This window comes from Pleuronectes platessa, chromosome 13 (assembly GCF_947347685.1).
Source record: "Pleuronectes platessa chromosome 13, fPlePla1.1, whole genome shotgun sequence".
Classification (NCBI taxonomy): domain Eukaryota; kingdom Metazoa; phylum Chordata; class Actinopteri; order Pleuronectiformes; family Pleuronectidae; genus Pleuronectes; species Pleuronectes platessa.
The window spans coordinates 1809361-1826996 of record NC_070638.1 but is presented as its reverse complement, the minus strand read 5'-3'; the positions used below and the strand labels follow the sequence as shown (position 1 = coordinate 1826996).

The 17636-nt window shown below is 41.9% G+C and overlaps 1 protein-coding gene across 1 annotated transcript; it reads left to right on the top strand.

Moving 5' to 3' along the window:
• Positions 1 to 7851: 7851 nt before the first annotated feature.
• Positions 7852 to 16533, top strand: LOC128454467 (uncharacterized). Its single transcript, XM_053437877.1, has 3 exons — positions 7852 to 9635; positions 9899 to 9951; positions 13821 to 16533. Exons 1-3 carry the CDS (start codon positions 7863 to 7865, stop codon positions 15526 to 15528), a joined length of 3534 nt encoding a protein of 1177 aa, XP_053293852.1. The 5' UTR covers positions 7852 to 7862; the 3' UTR covers positions 15529 to 16533.
• Positions 16534 to 17636: the final 1103 nt, after the last annotated feature.

Genomic DNA, 17636 nt, shown 5'->3' with positions numbered 1-17636 from the left:
CAACCTCCTCTAAAGACTGGAGGCTCTCTTTCATCCGACTGTGGGACCGACTTTGCACCAGTCAAGTTGAGGTAAGAGGGGTCACCTGTGCTGGGACCTGGTATTTGGAGAACCAAAGTTCGGCCTACATGTGCAGTCAAAAGCCTAAAGCTGCATGTCCTTAGTTCTGGAGAAAACCAGAGCCTCCAGAACTCAGTCTCCCAGGATGCCTCAACATCACACAGAGGTGTGAAAATCGACCAGAGACACAAGTGTCAACCACTATTGGTCCCTTTGGGCCCCATGACCTGTGAGGTCACCGGGCCAATATAAGGCCAGGTCTCCCCCTCCTTTTTTCCTCAGGCTTCTCCAGCTCACATCTTCTCTTTCTACGATCCCGCCGAGGAGAGAAGTCTGACTTGTCCAACTCCTCTTTTCGATTCCAAAACTAAACGCAACCGACCTCTGTCAGCACAAGAGGTGCAGCTTCCCGCTCACCGAGCGAGGGAAACCTCCTTCAATCCAAACTCTACCAACCTTCAAGCAGCGACGCGAGGGCCTGCTGAAGGACATCAACCGCTGTATCGAACAGCAGAACCACAAAGGCAGGAGCCACAAAACCAGCAACACAACTTCACAGAACTAGGAACTGCACAGCGACCTTTTTCCCTTTCCATGGACGGGTAACACAACTGGGCTTAATAATTATACTAGGCTAAGCAAAGACTGTTTATTCGATTCTGTTTGATGTTTATAAGTTTGAATTGTGTTGTTGTGATATTTTTGCTGTAGGTTAGTTGAAAGTTAATGTTAGTTTGTTCTGCTCTTCAGAGTCTTTCTTTAAATTAAACTCTACACTCTTTCTCTAACTTGGCACCACCACAGACACACACATATCTCTTCACCCAATCTCTCTGACCCCCGCCACATGTCGTAAACATTCCAAAGGGGGGGTGTTATCTTTGAAGTGGCCAGCCGCCATTTTGAAAGCACACAGACACACAGACACACACAGCCATACTCACATACACATCTTTATATATTAAGTACACCGTTAGTAGTTTGTGTTCTTATACTTTATTGTATTCATAATATATGTTTTTCTTTCACAAATGTTTTTTCATTATTGTTGCATAAGTGAATCTTGCCAACCTCTACACTGTCAAGAACTCTATATCCTTCAACTTAGATGACTATCAATATGGTAATTTTGGTTATAGTTATTAATTTAATTGTTAATCAGAGTTCCAAATTTGTAGTTAGTACTTTTATGAGACTTAATCAATAAGAAGTATAAGGTTTTTATTTCCGCCTGAATATTTGTTAATAAACAGATGCCTGCAGATGACTCTAGCTGGGACTGAGCTGGAAAACAGAATGGGACTCTAGCATGAAGCCTTGACTAGCCCAAGTTCAAATTTGATAACAATACCACAGAAAATAAATATTTGACCGATTTTTTCCTAAGAGCGTGTCTGGGCGTTTTCCACAAAGGCCATTTGGAGACTCCAAATGACCCTTTGTAACCATGAGACCAACCAGGTTAAAAAGGCTAATTTTAATTAATGCTATTAAGATGATTGTACTGCCGCGTTTCCTCCATCTTTTTCAATCCATTCTTTGCTTTATTGCTCAGTCTTACTTTAAGCAACTAGATTCCATTATTGTATCATTTATCTGGAACTACAAAGCCGTTAGAATTTCTAAAAAACATTTATGTAAAGCAAAGAATGTTGGTGGCTTTGCTTTACCAAATTTTAAAATGTACTATTGGGCTACTCATCTGTCTATGCTTGCTTGGTGGAGAAGGGGCCCCCCGTCTATTTCAGATTCATGCCCAGCGTGGCTACGCATAGAACGGCTGCTTTGCAAAAAGTCGTCCTTGTTGGCTCTGCTTAATAGCCCCACCACAGTCAAGAAGTCATGCTATAGTAACAGCCTTGTAATTCATGGCCCTATACGCATATGGGAGCAGATAAAATCTTATATTAAGGCTCCAAAAATGTATACTGACACTCCCATTTTTAATAATCACTCTTTTATACCAGGCATTAACGATGCAGCTTTCTTTGACTGGAAACAAAAGGGTATTGTTAACATAAATGATTCGTATATTGAAGGATGTTTTGCCACATTTAGACAGCTACAAACTGCTTATAATATTTCTACCTCAAGCTTTTTCAGATATTTACAAATTAGAGACTTTATTCGTAAAAATGTAACGAACTATCAGAGCCTGAATAAGCACGAAACTCTTGAAACAATGAATAAATTTGATCCGGCTACTCGCGGGGCGGTTTCCTTCTTTTACAAAATTCTTCATAAGGGAGCTGTGCTGGGTACCGAGGAGCGTAGGCAGGCATGGGCAGATGAGTTAAATTTGGAACTGAGTGATGATATTTGGGATGAATGTTTGCGGAATGTGCACAGATGTTCAGTTAATGTTAGACACAATCTTATACAGTTTAAAACAGTCCACAGACTTTATTATTCCCTGGAGAAGCTAAACAAATTTTACCCTAATGTCTCACCTGTCTGTAATCAATGTAAGTCCATGATAGGTAATTTAGCACACTCATTTTGGTTATGTAGCAAACTCCATTCATATTGGAAAAGTATTTTTCAATGCTTCTCTGAGGCTTTTAGGAAACGTTTGGAACCTGACCCACTTGTGGCAATTCTGGGAGCTACAAGTCCCTTGTCTTTTATTAATAAATACGAGAAGAAGGCTATTGAATTTGGGATGGTGCTTGCCAAGAAATTGATATTACGTGTGTGGAAGTTGGACTCTGTGCCTACATACGACCTGTGGTTAGGAGAAATGTCTAACACACTGCATTTGGAGCGACTGAGATACTATAACGATGATAGAGGAGATGTGTTTGATAAGATTTGGGACCCTGTACTAGGATTCTTTAATGGGTAGGCCGCTCTATAGTGCTTTACTATGCATATGTATGTGTATTTTTCTTTTTTATTGTACTCTGACATTCACTTGACAAAACTTCTGATCCTTTTACTTAATATTTATGTTTTGACCATGGACCGCGGCTACTAATTTTGATGTGCTTTGTTCTGTATGTTATATGTGTTTGTATGCACTGTCTGTTCTAAAAACTGAAAACTTCAATAAACATATTTAAAATAAAAAGGCTAATTTTACACTCAAAATCATACTTTTTTATAAAGGAGACAAAACCGGTCATATGGTTTAAAAGGTATACAAATAAACATCTTTCATATATTTTAGCAACATGTATCGGTAGCAATCGGTAGCAATTGGCTCAGCCTTTACACGTCAGAAGAGGGGCAGGCTCCTTCCAACAACAAGGTGCTTCGTTGGCTATTGCAGGCTGTGGACAGCCCATGCCAGCCCATGCCAGCTCCGATTGGGTCAAGTTTAGATTGACAGCTCACTTGAACCAATAGGATATGGCTATCCACCATTTTGAGATCTTTTTGTACAGGATTTTATTTCCCACTTCCGGTCTGACTGGGACGTTGATTGTACCGGCTGTGGTAAAATCGGATCTTGAAATGGTTTACATCAGTTGAATCAGAAGAATCTTAGCTTTCTAACGATATTAGTACCTAGCTGTACGACGCAGTTCTGTAAATAACAATGTTTGACGCTGATCGGTAAAACAGCGCACCTGGACGGCTCCTTCGGGGTACTGCCCTCGAACAGGTTAACTCACCTTCAGACAGAGGAGTTGATACTATCAGCTGGAACTTGGTCCTCATTCATTTTTCATTTCCACCATCTTATAAAACACTATTTCAGTTGAACTTGAACCGTTTAACAGTGAATGTAAAATCAAGCCAAACCGAGCGCCGCCATCTTTTCCAGCTCTCCACACATTGACTGAGTTCAAAAGTTCTGTTGCTGTTACTGGTATCGGTTCACATGTGAACACCAACCCTGTTCACCATTTCCATTCAATGCAATAACAGAAAGTAAATGAACACACTCTGTGACGTGAAGCAGCCTCTGGGGACCAAGCTGCTGCTGGTCCACAGCTCCAGAGATGCACCAGTCTGTGTGGATCCAGGTCACGACCCCCCACTGTCCCTGGACTCTGCGTTGTGTCCATTAAAGCTGAGGGAAAAGAGGACGACCACTGTTGACCTGCTGGTCGGGGACGTTTATCTTCTCCACAGCTCTCTGCGGGGACACAATGATATCAGTACAGTGACTTCACTAAACCAGGCTTCACACATGCACACCTCTCTCCTCCTGTTACATACATCACGTTCAATATGACACATCTCATTCAGATCAGGAAGATACGATTGTGACAACTTTAAAGAAATGTCCCAACCACTGGCAGCAAATGTTATGAAACATTATATTTGGGACACGAATGTTCAAAATGAAAATATTCTCTGTGTACAAAATAATGACTAATGAATACAAAACTAATCGACACTACAAAACAGACGACAATGCCGGAATTAGAAGCACAAAGAAAATGTGCTTGTCTTCTACGTGTGTGGCTTCACTTTTTCATCCGGAGATATTTGTTTCCTTTTTCTTTTCATTGTTGCATCTGTTGCGTGTTGGACCCGCCCAGTTGCTCCCTGTGAACACAGGGAGCAACTTTTTTTGTCTCACTTCTAAACGGTTAAACATTTTAAAACTATTTCAAGGAAAAACTAAAATCAGGAATCTGTAGCAGGCTCTTCTCTAATATGACACAGTTTGTCTTTGTTTTCAAATGTAACTGAAATTGAGGAACAAAGTCATCAACAAACCCAGAGTTGTTTTACCAATTCTTTTTGTAAAGTGCTGCTCCTCTTACTGGAATCTGGAAAAACTTGATAAGCCTCCGTCTCCGTATACACCCAGTTCTATTCTGAACACTCTCCTCCTGGAGAGTGTTCTTGATCTGGCCAACTGTTGTGAAGGGGTTTTTCTTCACCAGGGAACTAATTCTTCTGTCATCCACCAAAGTTGTTTTCCGTGGTCTTCCGGGTCTTTTGGTGTTGCTGAGCTCACTAGTGCGTTTTTTTCTTTTATAAATGTACCAAACAGTTAATTTGGCCACACCTAATGTTTCTGATTTCTCTCTGATAGGTTTGTTTTGATTATTCAGCCTAATGATGGCTTGCTTCACTGATAGTGACAGCTCTTTGGACTTCATAATTAGAGTTGACAGCAACAGATTCCAAACACAAATACCTCACTTGAAATGAATTCTAGACCTTTTATTTGCTCCTTGTCAATGAAATAACGAGGGAATAACACACACCTGGCCATGGAACAGCTGAGCAGCCAATTGTCCAATTACTTTTGGTCCCTTAAAAAGGGGGGTGCCACATATAAAATGTGTTGTGATTCCTACACCGTTTACTTGATTTGGATGTTAATACCCTCAAATTAAAGCTGAAAGTCTGCCCTTAAAGCACATATTGATTGTTTCATTCAGAATCCATTGTGGTAGTGTACAGAGCCAAAATTTTAAAAATTGTGTCAATGTCCAAATATTTATGGACCTAACTGTAGATGTTTGTAATTCACGTGAAGTCACAGTCAGCGCAACGACTGCAACTCCTAGCCTGCTGCCTGCTCGGCTTCACCTGAGCTACCAGGCTACTCTCCGGCACTGAACACCACCTGAGACCGAGGAAACGCTTCCAGTCACACATCGGATGAATTACACAGTTTGTTGTTCTGCTTGTTCTCCCGACGGACAAGTTTAAGACGTCTGCGCTCCCGTTTCTGTGTTAGTAAAGTTTAGTATTTTATTTAGATGTGTTAGAAGTGATTCGCAGGTATCGGTGTCTCTGTACCTGGCTTGTTAGCTTAGCTCCGCTAGCCCAGAGGCAAGATACCAACAGTACTGGCGATGCTAACGGGAGTTATTACCGACACACACCGAGATGAGCCGACATGAGCCGGTCCGCCGAGCAGAGAGAAGCGTTAGAGTTTGATGATGAATCTTTTAAACTGAGGCAGGCGACTGTGTGTCCGGAGAATTAGCTCCACCACGTAAGATATCTAATGTTATGTAAAGTTGTTTCACTGGCAAAACCATTTGACTGGACATTGTTACACAGATTCTTATTCTGCAGAAACAGATTTGCTGTGATCAACTGAAACCTGAGTATTTAAAGTCATATCTGCATTTTAAGAGCAGCTGTTTAAAGTAGCATTACGTCTCCTAATGCTCTTTATTCAAAGTGTTGGTGTTGATGTGTTGTAATGTGTTACAGTGAAAACTAAACTTGTCTGCTACCCAGTGGCGGCTGGTGATATTTTTTTTGGGGGGGGCGCACTTGGGCGGCGCGGTTTAAATAGCCCACCGCAATGAGAAAAAAAAACTGAGGTTTTGATTAGAATATTAATAAAAACATAGCTTTATTTCAATAACATACAGTGCTCAACACTAGTATCCAACAACAATAACCTGTTACTTTGGGCATGACAGTTCAGAGCAGAATGGTAGGGACATAGGTAAGAGACATTGGGTAGGGTTTCAGAGATGAACAGAATAAAAAAGGTGCCCACACCCTCACACGAAAGAGGTTTAGAGCAGAAGAGACATAACATTTTACATTTGTTCATTTGATCAGTCCCAGTACATTGGAACAACAAGCAGGGGAAACAAAAAAACGCATTACTCACTGCACAGCCCGCTAACCAGCTCCGGTAAGCATAAAGGCTGGAGGAGAAGCTCGCTTGTACGTTCTTCCGCGGTCAGTGCTTATCTGTTCAAATTTTAAATCCGGACGGTCAGGTCCCATTTCTTTTAGTTTCTTTTTATCGACATCCGATCGTCGATTGAATGGTGTTCCGTGAATAGCTACAATAGAGTTTTCATTCGCCATACTCTCAGATTAAAACAAGTATCTGCTAAGTGCTAACTATGCTGCACCTGTAGATATGTGATGTGAGGGAATCACAAAAGGTCTCTGATTGGACAGTCCTGTCAGCATGATATATAAGAAACCCTTTCATTGGCTGTGGGCGCAAGGTACGTGCGCCCATGGCTCGAACTGTCATCCGCCAATGAGAACTGTCCTTGCTCAAATGTTCCTGCCCCTTTTTTTGGCTTCCGTTGACTTCCACTTGCCCGGCGCCCACAGGGAGGAGTGGCTTCTCTCTCAGTGACGTTATCGTATGTTATCATTCAACGAATGGCAATATATTATATTTGGTCACATTTAAGTGGTTTTTGACAGGGGCTTACGGTCTCCGGCACACATTTAACGCTTTAAAACAGTACATTTCTTATTAAATTATTTGATATATAATGTTTTTTGACATGTCATTTTTTTTTCATCTCAAAATTGTAGGGTGGGCGGCGCCCCAGCGCCCTGTATTGACGCACCGTCACTGCTGCTACCTTCAGTTTTTACATCGTGAATCTCAGGCAGGCTTCACTGAATTATTGTGTTAAGAGGAAAACACGATACTGCAGTTCTAATAGATGAATTAAAGTTTAGTTTTAACCTTCTATATCATAGTTTAAGGATGTTTTGTTTTCAGCCCTGTCGGTCAGTCACTTGATTTGTTTGTTGGTTTATTGGTTAGTTGGTTGATTAGTTGGTTTGTTTGACTCGTTGATTTGTTCACGGTTCTATATCTTTAACAATTTCCCCAGGGAATGCATAGTTCCAGATGAGGAGGGGATCTACTGAGGACCATTCTACTTACTCAATGTTTTAGCAAATAAAACATACCGGACTGTGAAAAAGCTTGATAACCATCCACATTCTTCATACTTCATACCTTAGTGCTGCTCCTCTTACTGGAATCTGATAAAAACTTGATAAGCCTCTGTCTTCGTACACACCCAGTTCTATTCTGTCCAAATATTTCCTCATTCTCTTCCCATCACATGTACATTTCAAAGATGGGTGGAACAAACAAGGCTGAAATGTCAGAGCTGACAGACCTCATTCACTGCAGAGACACAGACCGGAGCTCAAACCAACACAGTGAACTCATTGGTCATTGGTCATTGTCACTGAGGAATGAAATGGCGCAGAGAGAATTTCAACTGGAGCAGGAAACGTTCTGCTGTCCGATCTGTCTGGATCCACTGAAGGATCCGGTGACTACTGGCTGTGGACACAGCTACTGTAAGAGATGTATAAACAACCACTGGGACAATGGGGAGGAGAGCGGAAGCTACAGCTGTCCTCAGTGTAGAGAGACCTTCACACCGAGGCCTGTCCTGGTGAAGAACACCATGTTAGCTGCTTTAGTGGAGGAGCTGAAGAAGACTGGACTCCAAGCTGCTCCTGCTGATCACTGCTATGCTGGACCTGAAGATGTGGCCTGTGATGTCTGCACTGGGAGAAAACTGAAAGCTCTCAAGTCCTGTTTGGATTGTTTGGCCTCTTATTGTGAAAAACACCTCCAGCCTCATCTTCAGTCAGCTCCATTGAAGAAGCACAAGCTGGTGGAGCCCTCGGAGAAGCTCCAGGAGAACATCTGCTCTCGTCACGACGAGGTGATGAAGATGTTCTGCCGCACTGATCAGCAGTGTATCTGTTATCTCTGCTCTGTGGAGGAACATAAAGACCACGACACAGTGTCAGCTGCAGCAGAAAGGACTGAGAGGCAGAGAGAGCTCGGGCTGAGGAGACAAACAATCCAGCAGAGAGTCCAGGACACAGAGAAAGACGTGAAGCTGCTTCAACAGGAGGAGGAGGCCCTCAATGGCTCTGCTGATAAAGCAGTGGAGGACAGTGAGGAGATCTTCACTCAGCTGATCCGTCTGCTGGAGAAAAGAAGCTCTGATGTGAAGCAGCAGATCAGATCCCAGCAGGAAACTGAAGTGAGTCGAGTCAGAGAGCTTCAGGAGAGACTGGAGCAGGAGATCACTGAGCTGAAGAGGAAAGACCATGAACTGAAGCAGCTCTCAGACACAGAGGACCACAACCAGTTTCTACACAACTACCCCTCACTGTCACCACTCAGTGGATCTACACACTCATCCAGCATCAGGATCCGTCCTCTGAGGAACTTTGAGGACGTGACAGCAGCTGTGTCCCAGGTCAGAGGTCGACTACAGGACATTCTGAGTGAGACAGAGACACAGATTTTACAGATTGTGTCTCAAGTGGATGTTTTACTGCCACAACCAGAGCCAGAGACCAGAGCTGACTTCTTAAGATATTCACAGGAAATCACACTGGATCCAAACACAGCAAACAAACGTCTGTTATTATCTGAGGGAAACAGAAAAGTAAATTATACAAGTAAAGATCAGTCTTATTCTGATCACCCAGACAGATTCACTGGTAGGTGTCAGGTCCTGAGTAGAGAGAGTCTGACTGGACGTTGTTACTGGGAGGTGGAGATGAAGGTGGGAGGAGGATTAGTTGAAGTAGCAGTCGCATACAAGAATATCAGCAGAGCAGGACACTCACATGAATGTAGATTTGGATTAAATGATAAATCTTGGTCATTATATTGTGGTGGAAACGGTTATCACTTTTATTACAACAGCATCCAGACTCCAGTGTCAGGTCCTGTGTCCTCCAGAGTAGGAGTGTACCTGGATCACAGTGCAGGTGTTCTGTCCTTCTACAGAGCCTCTGACACCATGACTCTCCTCCACAGAGTCCAGACCACATTCACTCAGCCTCTCTATGCTGGAGTTAGTGTTTATACTGGATCCACAGCTGAGTTCTGTAAACTCAAATAGACTCGAGTCATTAAAAGCAGTGATTTAGATTCTATGTTTAAATTTTTAACTTCTTTTGTCTCCATGTTTGTTGATCAAAGTTTCTGCTCCGCACAGAGATCAGCTGTCAATCATTCCTGACGGGCGGTACTATGACGTCCTCTCATTGGTCGTTGTGTTGATGTTTCAGTTTGTTGATCTGGATCCATGTTGCATCTCACTGCTCATTGCTTTAATCTGCAGAAGCTTGGGTGAAGCTTTCACATTTCTCCTTGCAGAACAAGTGCAATCTGAAAACTGATGCACCACCACAAGAGGGCGCCTTTGTTTTGTGGACCACACCCTGTGGTTTGTGTTGTGCACACAACTTTCATGTGTCAGGCTGGACTCTGTCACAGCCTGGCTCTATGAAACATTCTAACATGTCTCTTTACCTTCAGCCGCGCTGCAGAGGTTATCCAAATGAATCCTTTTCAACACGTGGCATGAAAGTTTTGAGCATCTGTTTTCATTGTTTGCTTCCTTAAAGTGGCGTTAAGTCTTTATTTGTGTTTTCAGTTGAAGAATTGTTAATGTGCTTATTTGGTTTCTGTCTTGAAAAAGCAGTAAGTGTATAGTCGGGGACTTTGTTTTTTGGGCTGCAACTTATTCATTGATTGATTTCATCAGTTCAATCAATCAATCAATCAATCAATCACTCAGCTCCACAGTACAAGACAGGGTTCCATAATGCTCATGACTGTTTAGTTTACAGTGTTTTTGAAAAAGAAGAAGACCCCTCACCTTTGAGATGGTGGTACCTGAGGAAGTTTGACATTTTATCTTTTGTAACTTCACTTCATTCTGATTGTATTCACATGTTAAATGTGTGCATCAGTGGTAATAAATAGTGCTGTCAAAAGATTAAAATATTTAATCGCGATTAATCGCATTTATGTCATAGTTAACTCAAAATTAATCGCGATTAATCGCAAATTTGTATCTATTCTAAATGTCCCTTCATTTATTTTTTAATGCTCTAACAACATGGACAAGTGGATTGGCTTGCTTTATGCAAATGTTTTATTTTATTGAAAAACAACATTGCCAAACAGGGCGCTACAAAATAAAATTATAAAGTGCACATTTCAGGTAAACAAGGACTCTAATACAAGGGTGAAATATTAAAACAAAAAGCGAGAGCCGGTCAGACTGGAGGCAAACACAGATACTGAAGCTCGGTAGAAACCAACTGCAGCTTCTGCTCTGATCAAGAAGCTGAGGCGCTGATCTCTGATCAGCTGAGACCAGAGAAACTCTGTGTTTTCACTGTTTCCATAGTTAAGAAGCAGTCAGTCACTGATCTCTGATCTCACTGTGTCTCTCTGAGCGAGTGCGCGGGGGCAGGGGGCAGGGGGCAGGGGCTACGGTGCGCTATCTGGAACCACAAACACACACACACACTCGCCCACTCCTTGTACTTCATGACGGCCTGATACGATGAGGTTTTAAAAATTATTGTGACTTAGTCAACCACCAACATGCAAAAGCGTGTGTCACACGGCGAAAGCGTGAGAGTTGGCAGCTCTGCGTTAATCTCGCGATAAAAAAATTAACGGCGTTAAAATGGGTTTGCGTTAACGCCGTTAATAACGCGTTAACCTGACAGCACTAGTAATAAACTAAAATTCAACATGGATTTCGATTGCTCCTAAACGTTAATGCATCTGACGCTCGATTGTTCAGTTTAACAAATAGTCCAAAGAAATGTCTGAATTCATTAATCAATTTAAATTGCTCACAATCAATAATCAATAGTTAGAAATTGTTGAAAATAAGAACATTGTAAATCTTCACATTCATGAACATGAGTAATGTATTTGTGTTGTTTTAACATCTTAAATAAAAGATCAAATTAAAAAAATGTATCATCTATAATAAAAAAAGTATATTTGTATCATTTGAATAATCAATAAACTCTCTAATTGTTGAGCTTCAGAGAACTGGTTGATTTCACCTGTCTGGTTTTTCATACATGTGTTTTTATGTATTTTTACTTGTGTTTTTAATTAGTGAAACCCTTTGTCAATTGGTTTTTATTCCATTGAAAAGGCTCATCAACTTTTCTGGAAACTTTGAAGAATGTGAGTCTTACAACCAGTGCTGTTGTGAGCTGAATGTGACCAGTGCAACTATTCACTTTGAGATGTGATAACACAGATGACACATGAACCAGAGTCTTCCTCCTGAACGGGCACCAGAGGAACCAGCTCCACTTTTTATTTATGTAAATGGTGAAATATTGGAGGCTGAAATGGAATTTTATTTTGAGCTGAAGAGGAGACCTGGACAGTTTCTCAGACACACGGTGTTAGGTTGGGGGTTTACAAAAAGAAAAATCTCCAGGAAATGTAAAGTGAACAACAGAGGCTTTGTTTACATGCAAATGAATCACCAGGATATCAGCAGTGGCATTTTCATATCCTGCTAATAAGCCCAGTGAGTGCTGGAGTATTTACCACAGAAACTGAATTCACACAAACCACAAAGTCCGATGGTAAAACAGATCCAGATCCAGACATGAGCCTCCAGCACTTGTTGCATATTAATTCCAGAAGTCTCTCTGTGTGTCATATGTCTTGAGAACTGTTCATCTTATCATCTTATCTTATCAATAAACTTTTAATAAATAGATAACCAGTGTCCTGTAGCAGTGGTGCCAGGGACTCACATCGAGGTTGTCAATCACGACAATGGTAACAACAGATTCTTCACTTTCAGTCTCATCTGTCAATCATGACTTTTCACAAAGTTTCTATATCATCAAATAACTAATTAAACCAAACTTATCAACACACTTGAACACACATCAGTGTGAAAACAACAACCTGGAAGTCGAGAGGATTCTGCTTCACTGTTGAGGAGCTGTCATGTCGTCCATCTTTATTTACAGTCTCATATTCGAGCCTCGACTCTGCAGGTTTCCATTTCCACTGAGATTCAGCAGCTGCTGGATTTCCTCTTCATTCTTTCTGGTTTCATCTCAGTCACTGAAAAACTAAATGTTTCAGATTCATTAGCGACTGCACACATTGAACAGACAACGACACAACACAAAAACCTGTCACATCAGCAAACACGGAGTCTGCCCCCCCACACTGACATGTTGAAGTGGAGATCTTTCGCCCCCTAGTGGTAGCACAGCCTGTGACAACTTGTAAAGCTACAGTGCAGTCACATAAGTTTAAATCACTTCCAATACACCTCAATATTGTTTAACTCAAATAAATACCAGCACTTTACTGTATGAAGCCGGTGCTGCACACATTTCAAAATAAAAACCTTTTAAAAACAAATGAATGGATTCAGTCAACAGAATCACTGGATTGTTTTTATTTTGAAACAGGTAGGTAACAGGAAGTGTCGCAAAAATGTTTGTCCTGAATAAACTGGCTGTGCAACTCTGCTTTCTGCACAATGTGGTGCTGCTGAACTGGGAGTACTGATCGAACTCAAGTTTCAGAACAAAGTTGTACTGGTTTTATTTATTGTATTAAAACTTAAGGGAGCTATTTTGTTTATTTGATGACTAGTTTATTATAAGATTCAGTTTCCTTAAAAATAAATACTGCTGGGAGTTCCCTCCACTTCTTATTCTCAGAAAATCTTCAAACGTTCTTTCTTTATTAAACAGATGCTTGAAGGCATTTCAACAAAGTTTTGTGTTGGAGCTTGTGGTATTCCAAATTTGAGCACTTTTGAGCGCTGCACAAATAAAATGTAAAACTATGACAATCACCGTCATGATGATTGATGTCAAAGACAAGAAACACTGTGGAAGATAAGTCACTGCAGGAAGTGAACGAGAGCAGAAGGAGCAGAGATCTGTGGCTTCACGTGGAATTACATTTGGAGAACTTTGACCTGTGAAAGTCATTAAGTTCTGTCTTATCTGGGAGAACTGTCGAATGATGTGGACTTTGTCAAGTTATCAGTGTTAATAAAACACACCCTGAACATCCTGGGAGGAAGCAAAGCTTGTAATTGGCTCCTCATTGCAAAGACAACAAGTTTTATTACGACTAATAATTAACTTGCTCCAGCCCCTTCACCGAGCTGCTGTTATAAGTGAAGTGAGAGTGAAATGAGGTGAAGTTCAGGAGCTGAGAGGCAACGAGAACAACAGAGTTCGGATCTTGATACAACTTTTGTCAGTTAAAGGGAAACTGAGATCCAGGACGGTGAGATGGCTCAGAGAGAATTTCAGCTGGAGCAGGAAACGTTCTGCTGTTCGATCTGTCTGGATCTACTGAAGGATCCGGTGACTACTGGCTGTGGACACAGCTACTGTAAGAGCTGTATTAACAACCACTGGGACAAAGGGGAGGAGAGAGGAAGCTACAGCTGTCCTCAGTGTAGAGAGACCTTCACACCGAGGCCTGTCCTGGTGAAAAACACCATGTTAGCTGCTTTAGTGGAGGAGCTGAAGAAGACTGGACTCCAAGCTGCTCCTGCTGATCACTGCTATGCTGGACCTGAAGATGTGGCCTGTGATGTCTGCACTGGGAGAAAACTGAAAGCTCTCAAGTCCTGTTTGGTTTGTTTGGTCTCTTATTGTGAAAAACACCTCCAGCCTCATCTTCAGTCAGCTCCATTGAAGAAGCACAAGCTGGTGGAGCCCTCGGAGAAGCTCCAGGAGAACATCTGCTCTCGTCACGACGAGGTGATGAAGATGTTCTGCCGCACTGATCAGCAGTGTATCTGTTATCTCTGCTCTGTGGAGGAACATAAAGACCACGACACAGTGTCAGCTGCAGCAGAAAGGACTGAGAGGCAGAGAGAGCTCGGGCTGAGGAGACAAACAATCCAGCAGAGAGTCCAGGACACAGAGAAAGACCTGAAGCTGCTTCAACAGGAGGAGGAGGCCCTCAATGGCTCTGCTGATAAAGCAGTGGAGGACAGTGAGGAGATCTTCACTGAGATGATCCGTCTGCTGGAGAAAAGAAGCTCTGATGTGAAGCAGCAGATCAGATCCCAGCAGGAAACTGAAGTGAGTCGAGTCAGAGAGCTTCAGGAGAGACTGGAGCAGGAGATCACTGAGCTGAAGAGGAAAGACCATGAACTGAAGCAGCTCTCAGACACAGAGGATCACAACCAGTTTCTACACAACTACCCCTCACTGTCACCACTCAGTGGATCTACACACTCATCCAGCATCAGGATTCGTCCTCTGAGGGACTTTGAGGACGTGACAGCAGCTGTGTCCCAGGTCAGAGGTCTACTACAGGACATTCTGAGTGAGACAGAGACAGAGATTTTACAGATTGTGTCTCAAGTGGATGTTTTACTGCTACAACCAGAACCAGAGACCAGAGCTGACTTCTTAAGCTATTCACAGGAAATCACACTGGATCCAAACACAGCAAACAAATATCTGTTATTATCTGAGGGAAACAGAAAAGTAACATGTAAGAGAAAAAAAAAGTCTTATTCTAATCACCCAGACAGATTTACTTATTGGCCTCAGGTCCTGAGTAGAGAGAGTCTGACTGGACGTTGTTACTGGGAGGTGGAGGTGGAGCGTGGGGTGTATGGAGGAGTTGGTATAGCAGTCACATACAAGAACATCAGCAGAGCAGGAGACTCACCTGAATGTGAATTTGGATTCAATGATAAATCTTGGTCATTATACTGTTATAGAAACAGTTATAACTTTCATTACAACAACATCAACACTCCAGTGTCAGGTCCTGTGTCCTCCAGAGTAGGAGTGTACCTGGATCACAGTGCAGGTGTTCTGTCCTTCTACAGAGTCTCTGACACCATGACTCTCCTCCACAGAGTCCTGACCACATTCACTCAGCTTCTCTATGCTGGAGTTTGGGTTTATTATGATGGATCCACAGCTGAGTTCTGTAAACTCAAATAGACTTGAGTCATTAAAAGCAGTGATTCAGATTTTGTGTGTAAATCTTTAACTTCTTTTGTCTCCATGTTTGTTGATCAAAGTTCTTCGTGGTGACGTTTCTGCTCCGCACAGAGATCAGCTGTCAATCATTCCAGACGGGCGGCACTATGACGTCCTCTCATTGGTCGTTGTGTTGATGTTTCAGTTTGTTGAGCTGGATCCATGTTGCATCTCACTGCTCGTTGCTTTAAGCTGCAGAAGCTTGGGTGAAGCTTTCACATTTCTCCTTGCAGAACAAGTGCAATCTGAAAACTGATGCACCACCACAAGAGGGCGCCTTTGTTTTGTGGACCACACCCTGGGGTATGTGTTGTGCACACAACTTTCATGTTTCAGGCTGGACTCTGTCACAGCCTGGCCTTATGAAACATTCTAACATGTCTCTTTACCTTCAGCCGCGCTGCAGAGGTTATCCAAATGAAGCTCTTCTTGGGTTTTTCAGAATGATGTGAAAAACCCAAAAGGTGAAATATGTAACTGCACTTTTAAAAAAGAAAATCCCCGACATGAGCATTTGTTTTCATTGTTTGCTTCTTTAAATTGGCTTAAGTCTTTATTTGTGTTTTCAGTTGAAGAATTGTTAATGTGCTTATTTGGTTTCTGTGTTGAAAAAGCAGTAAGTGTATAGTCGGGGGACTTTGTTTTTAGGGCTGCAACTTATTCAGTGATTGATTTCATCAGTTCAATCATCAATCAATCAATCAATCAATCAATCAATCAACCAATCAATCAATCAATCAATCAATCAGCTCCATAGTACAAGACAGGGTTCCATAATGCTCATGACTGTTTAGTTTAGATATTTTTGGAAAAAGAAGACCCCTCACCTTTGAGACGGTGGTACCAGAGGACGTTTGACATTTTCTTGTGTAATTTAATGTTCAGATTTTCTGATTTGAAATTATGTTTTATATAATCTACTTGCATCATGTCAATTATGATTGTATTAACTTGTATTATTAATTGTATTAAATTGTGTTATCTGCGTGCATCAGTGGTAATATCAAAAATTCAATATGGATTTTGACTGTTCCTAAACGTTAATGCATCTGACCCTTGACTGTTCAGTTTAACAAATAGTCCAAAGAAATATCTGAATTGATTAATCAATTTAAAATGCTCACAATCAATAATCAATATTGACAATTTTTTTGAAATAAGAACATTGGAAATCTTCAGATTTAAGAAGCTGAGTTTATTTTAATTTTTATTCTATTTTTTTACATCTTTTGATTAAGTAAAGATAAAATTATAATTTGTGATCATTTATAATAAAAAAAGTAAATTTGTATCAATTGAATAAACAATAAACCCTCTAATTGTTGAGCTTCAGAGAACTGGTTGATTTCTTAGTAATCTGTCAAAAACACAGATGTTGAGTTGAAAGTAATTTTTAAAGGGGACATATTATGAAAAATCCACTTTTGTACTGCTTCTACACGTTAGTGTGGGTATCTGGCATGTCTACCGTCCCAAAAACTCTGGAAAAAAACAACTCCCGCGATTTGTTGTGGTTCTTCTATGTAAGAAAATATACCATAGAGTGCGTCGAATGGGAATACGACCAGAATTGACGTCACAGTCGGTCTACATGGCATAGCCTCCTGGAGGCGGAGATCTGGTGGAGGAGGAGACCGGGTTACCTTACGAGCCACAGCACCCTCCTCAGCTCGAGGCTGCGGGTGTTAGCTGGGAAGCTAGCCGAGGGGGGACACTAACCAGCCGGTGAGCGGGGTGAGAGGCGGAGATCTGGCCGAGAAGCAGAGCCTGCGTCGGGGTAAGTCACATGACAAAGCCCCCTCCTCAGCTCGGGCTCCTCGCTTTTGGTAGACCTGTCGGTGTTTGTTTACGGTTGGCAGCAGCCGCCTGACTGATCTCCCCACAGACAGGGGAGCGTTGAAAGTGCGTGTCTCGTGTCGCAGTGAGTGTCTTCAACTAGAAAAGCTGTTGTTTTGTTTGGTAATTGACGGTGACATGTAAGCTAGCTGGCGTTAGCCTCATAGCAATCAGTGCCCGGCTTGCCGGCCGGCGTCGTCGGCAGCAGCAGCCGGCTGCTCGGTGACGGGTTG

Bases quoted from the DNA above. Each gene is read 5' to 3' on its own strand.
- LOC128454467 (XM_053437877.1), top strand. From the start codon at position 7,863: ATGTCAGAGCTGACAGACCTCATTCACTGCAGAGACACAGACCGGAGC. The intron at 9,636-9,898 runs AAATAGACTCGA...TTCTCCTTGCAG, and splicing joins CAGCTGAGTTCTGTAAACTC to AACAAGTGCAATCTGAAAAC. The intron at 9,952-13,820 runs GTGGACCACACC...TGTCAGTTAAAG, and splicing joins CAAGAGGGCGCCTTTGTTTT to GGAAACTGAGATCCAGGACG.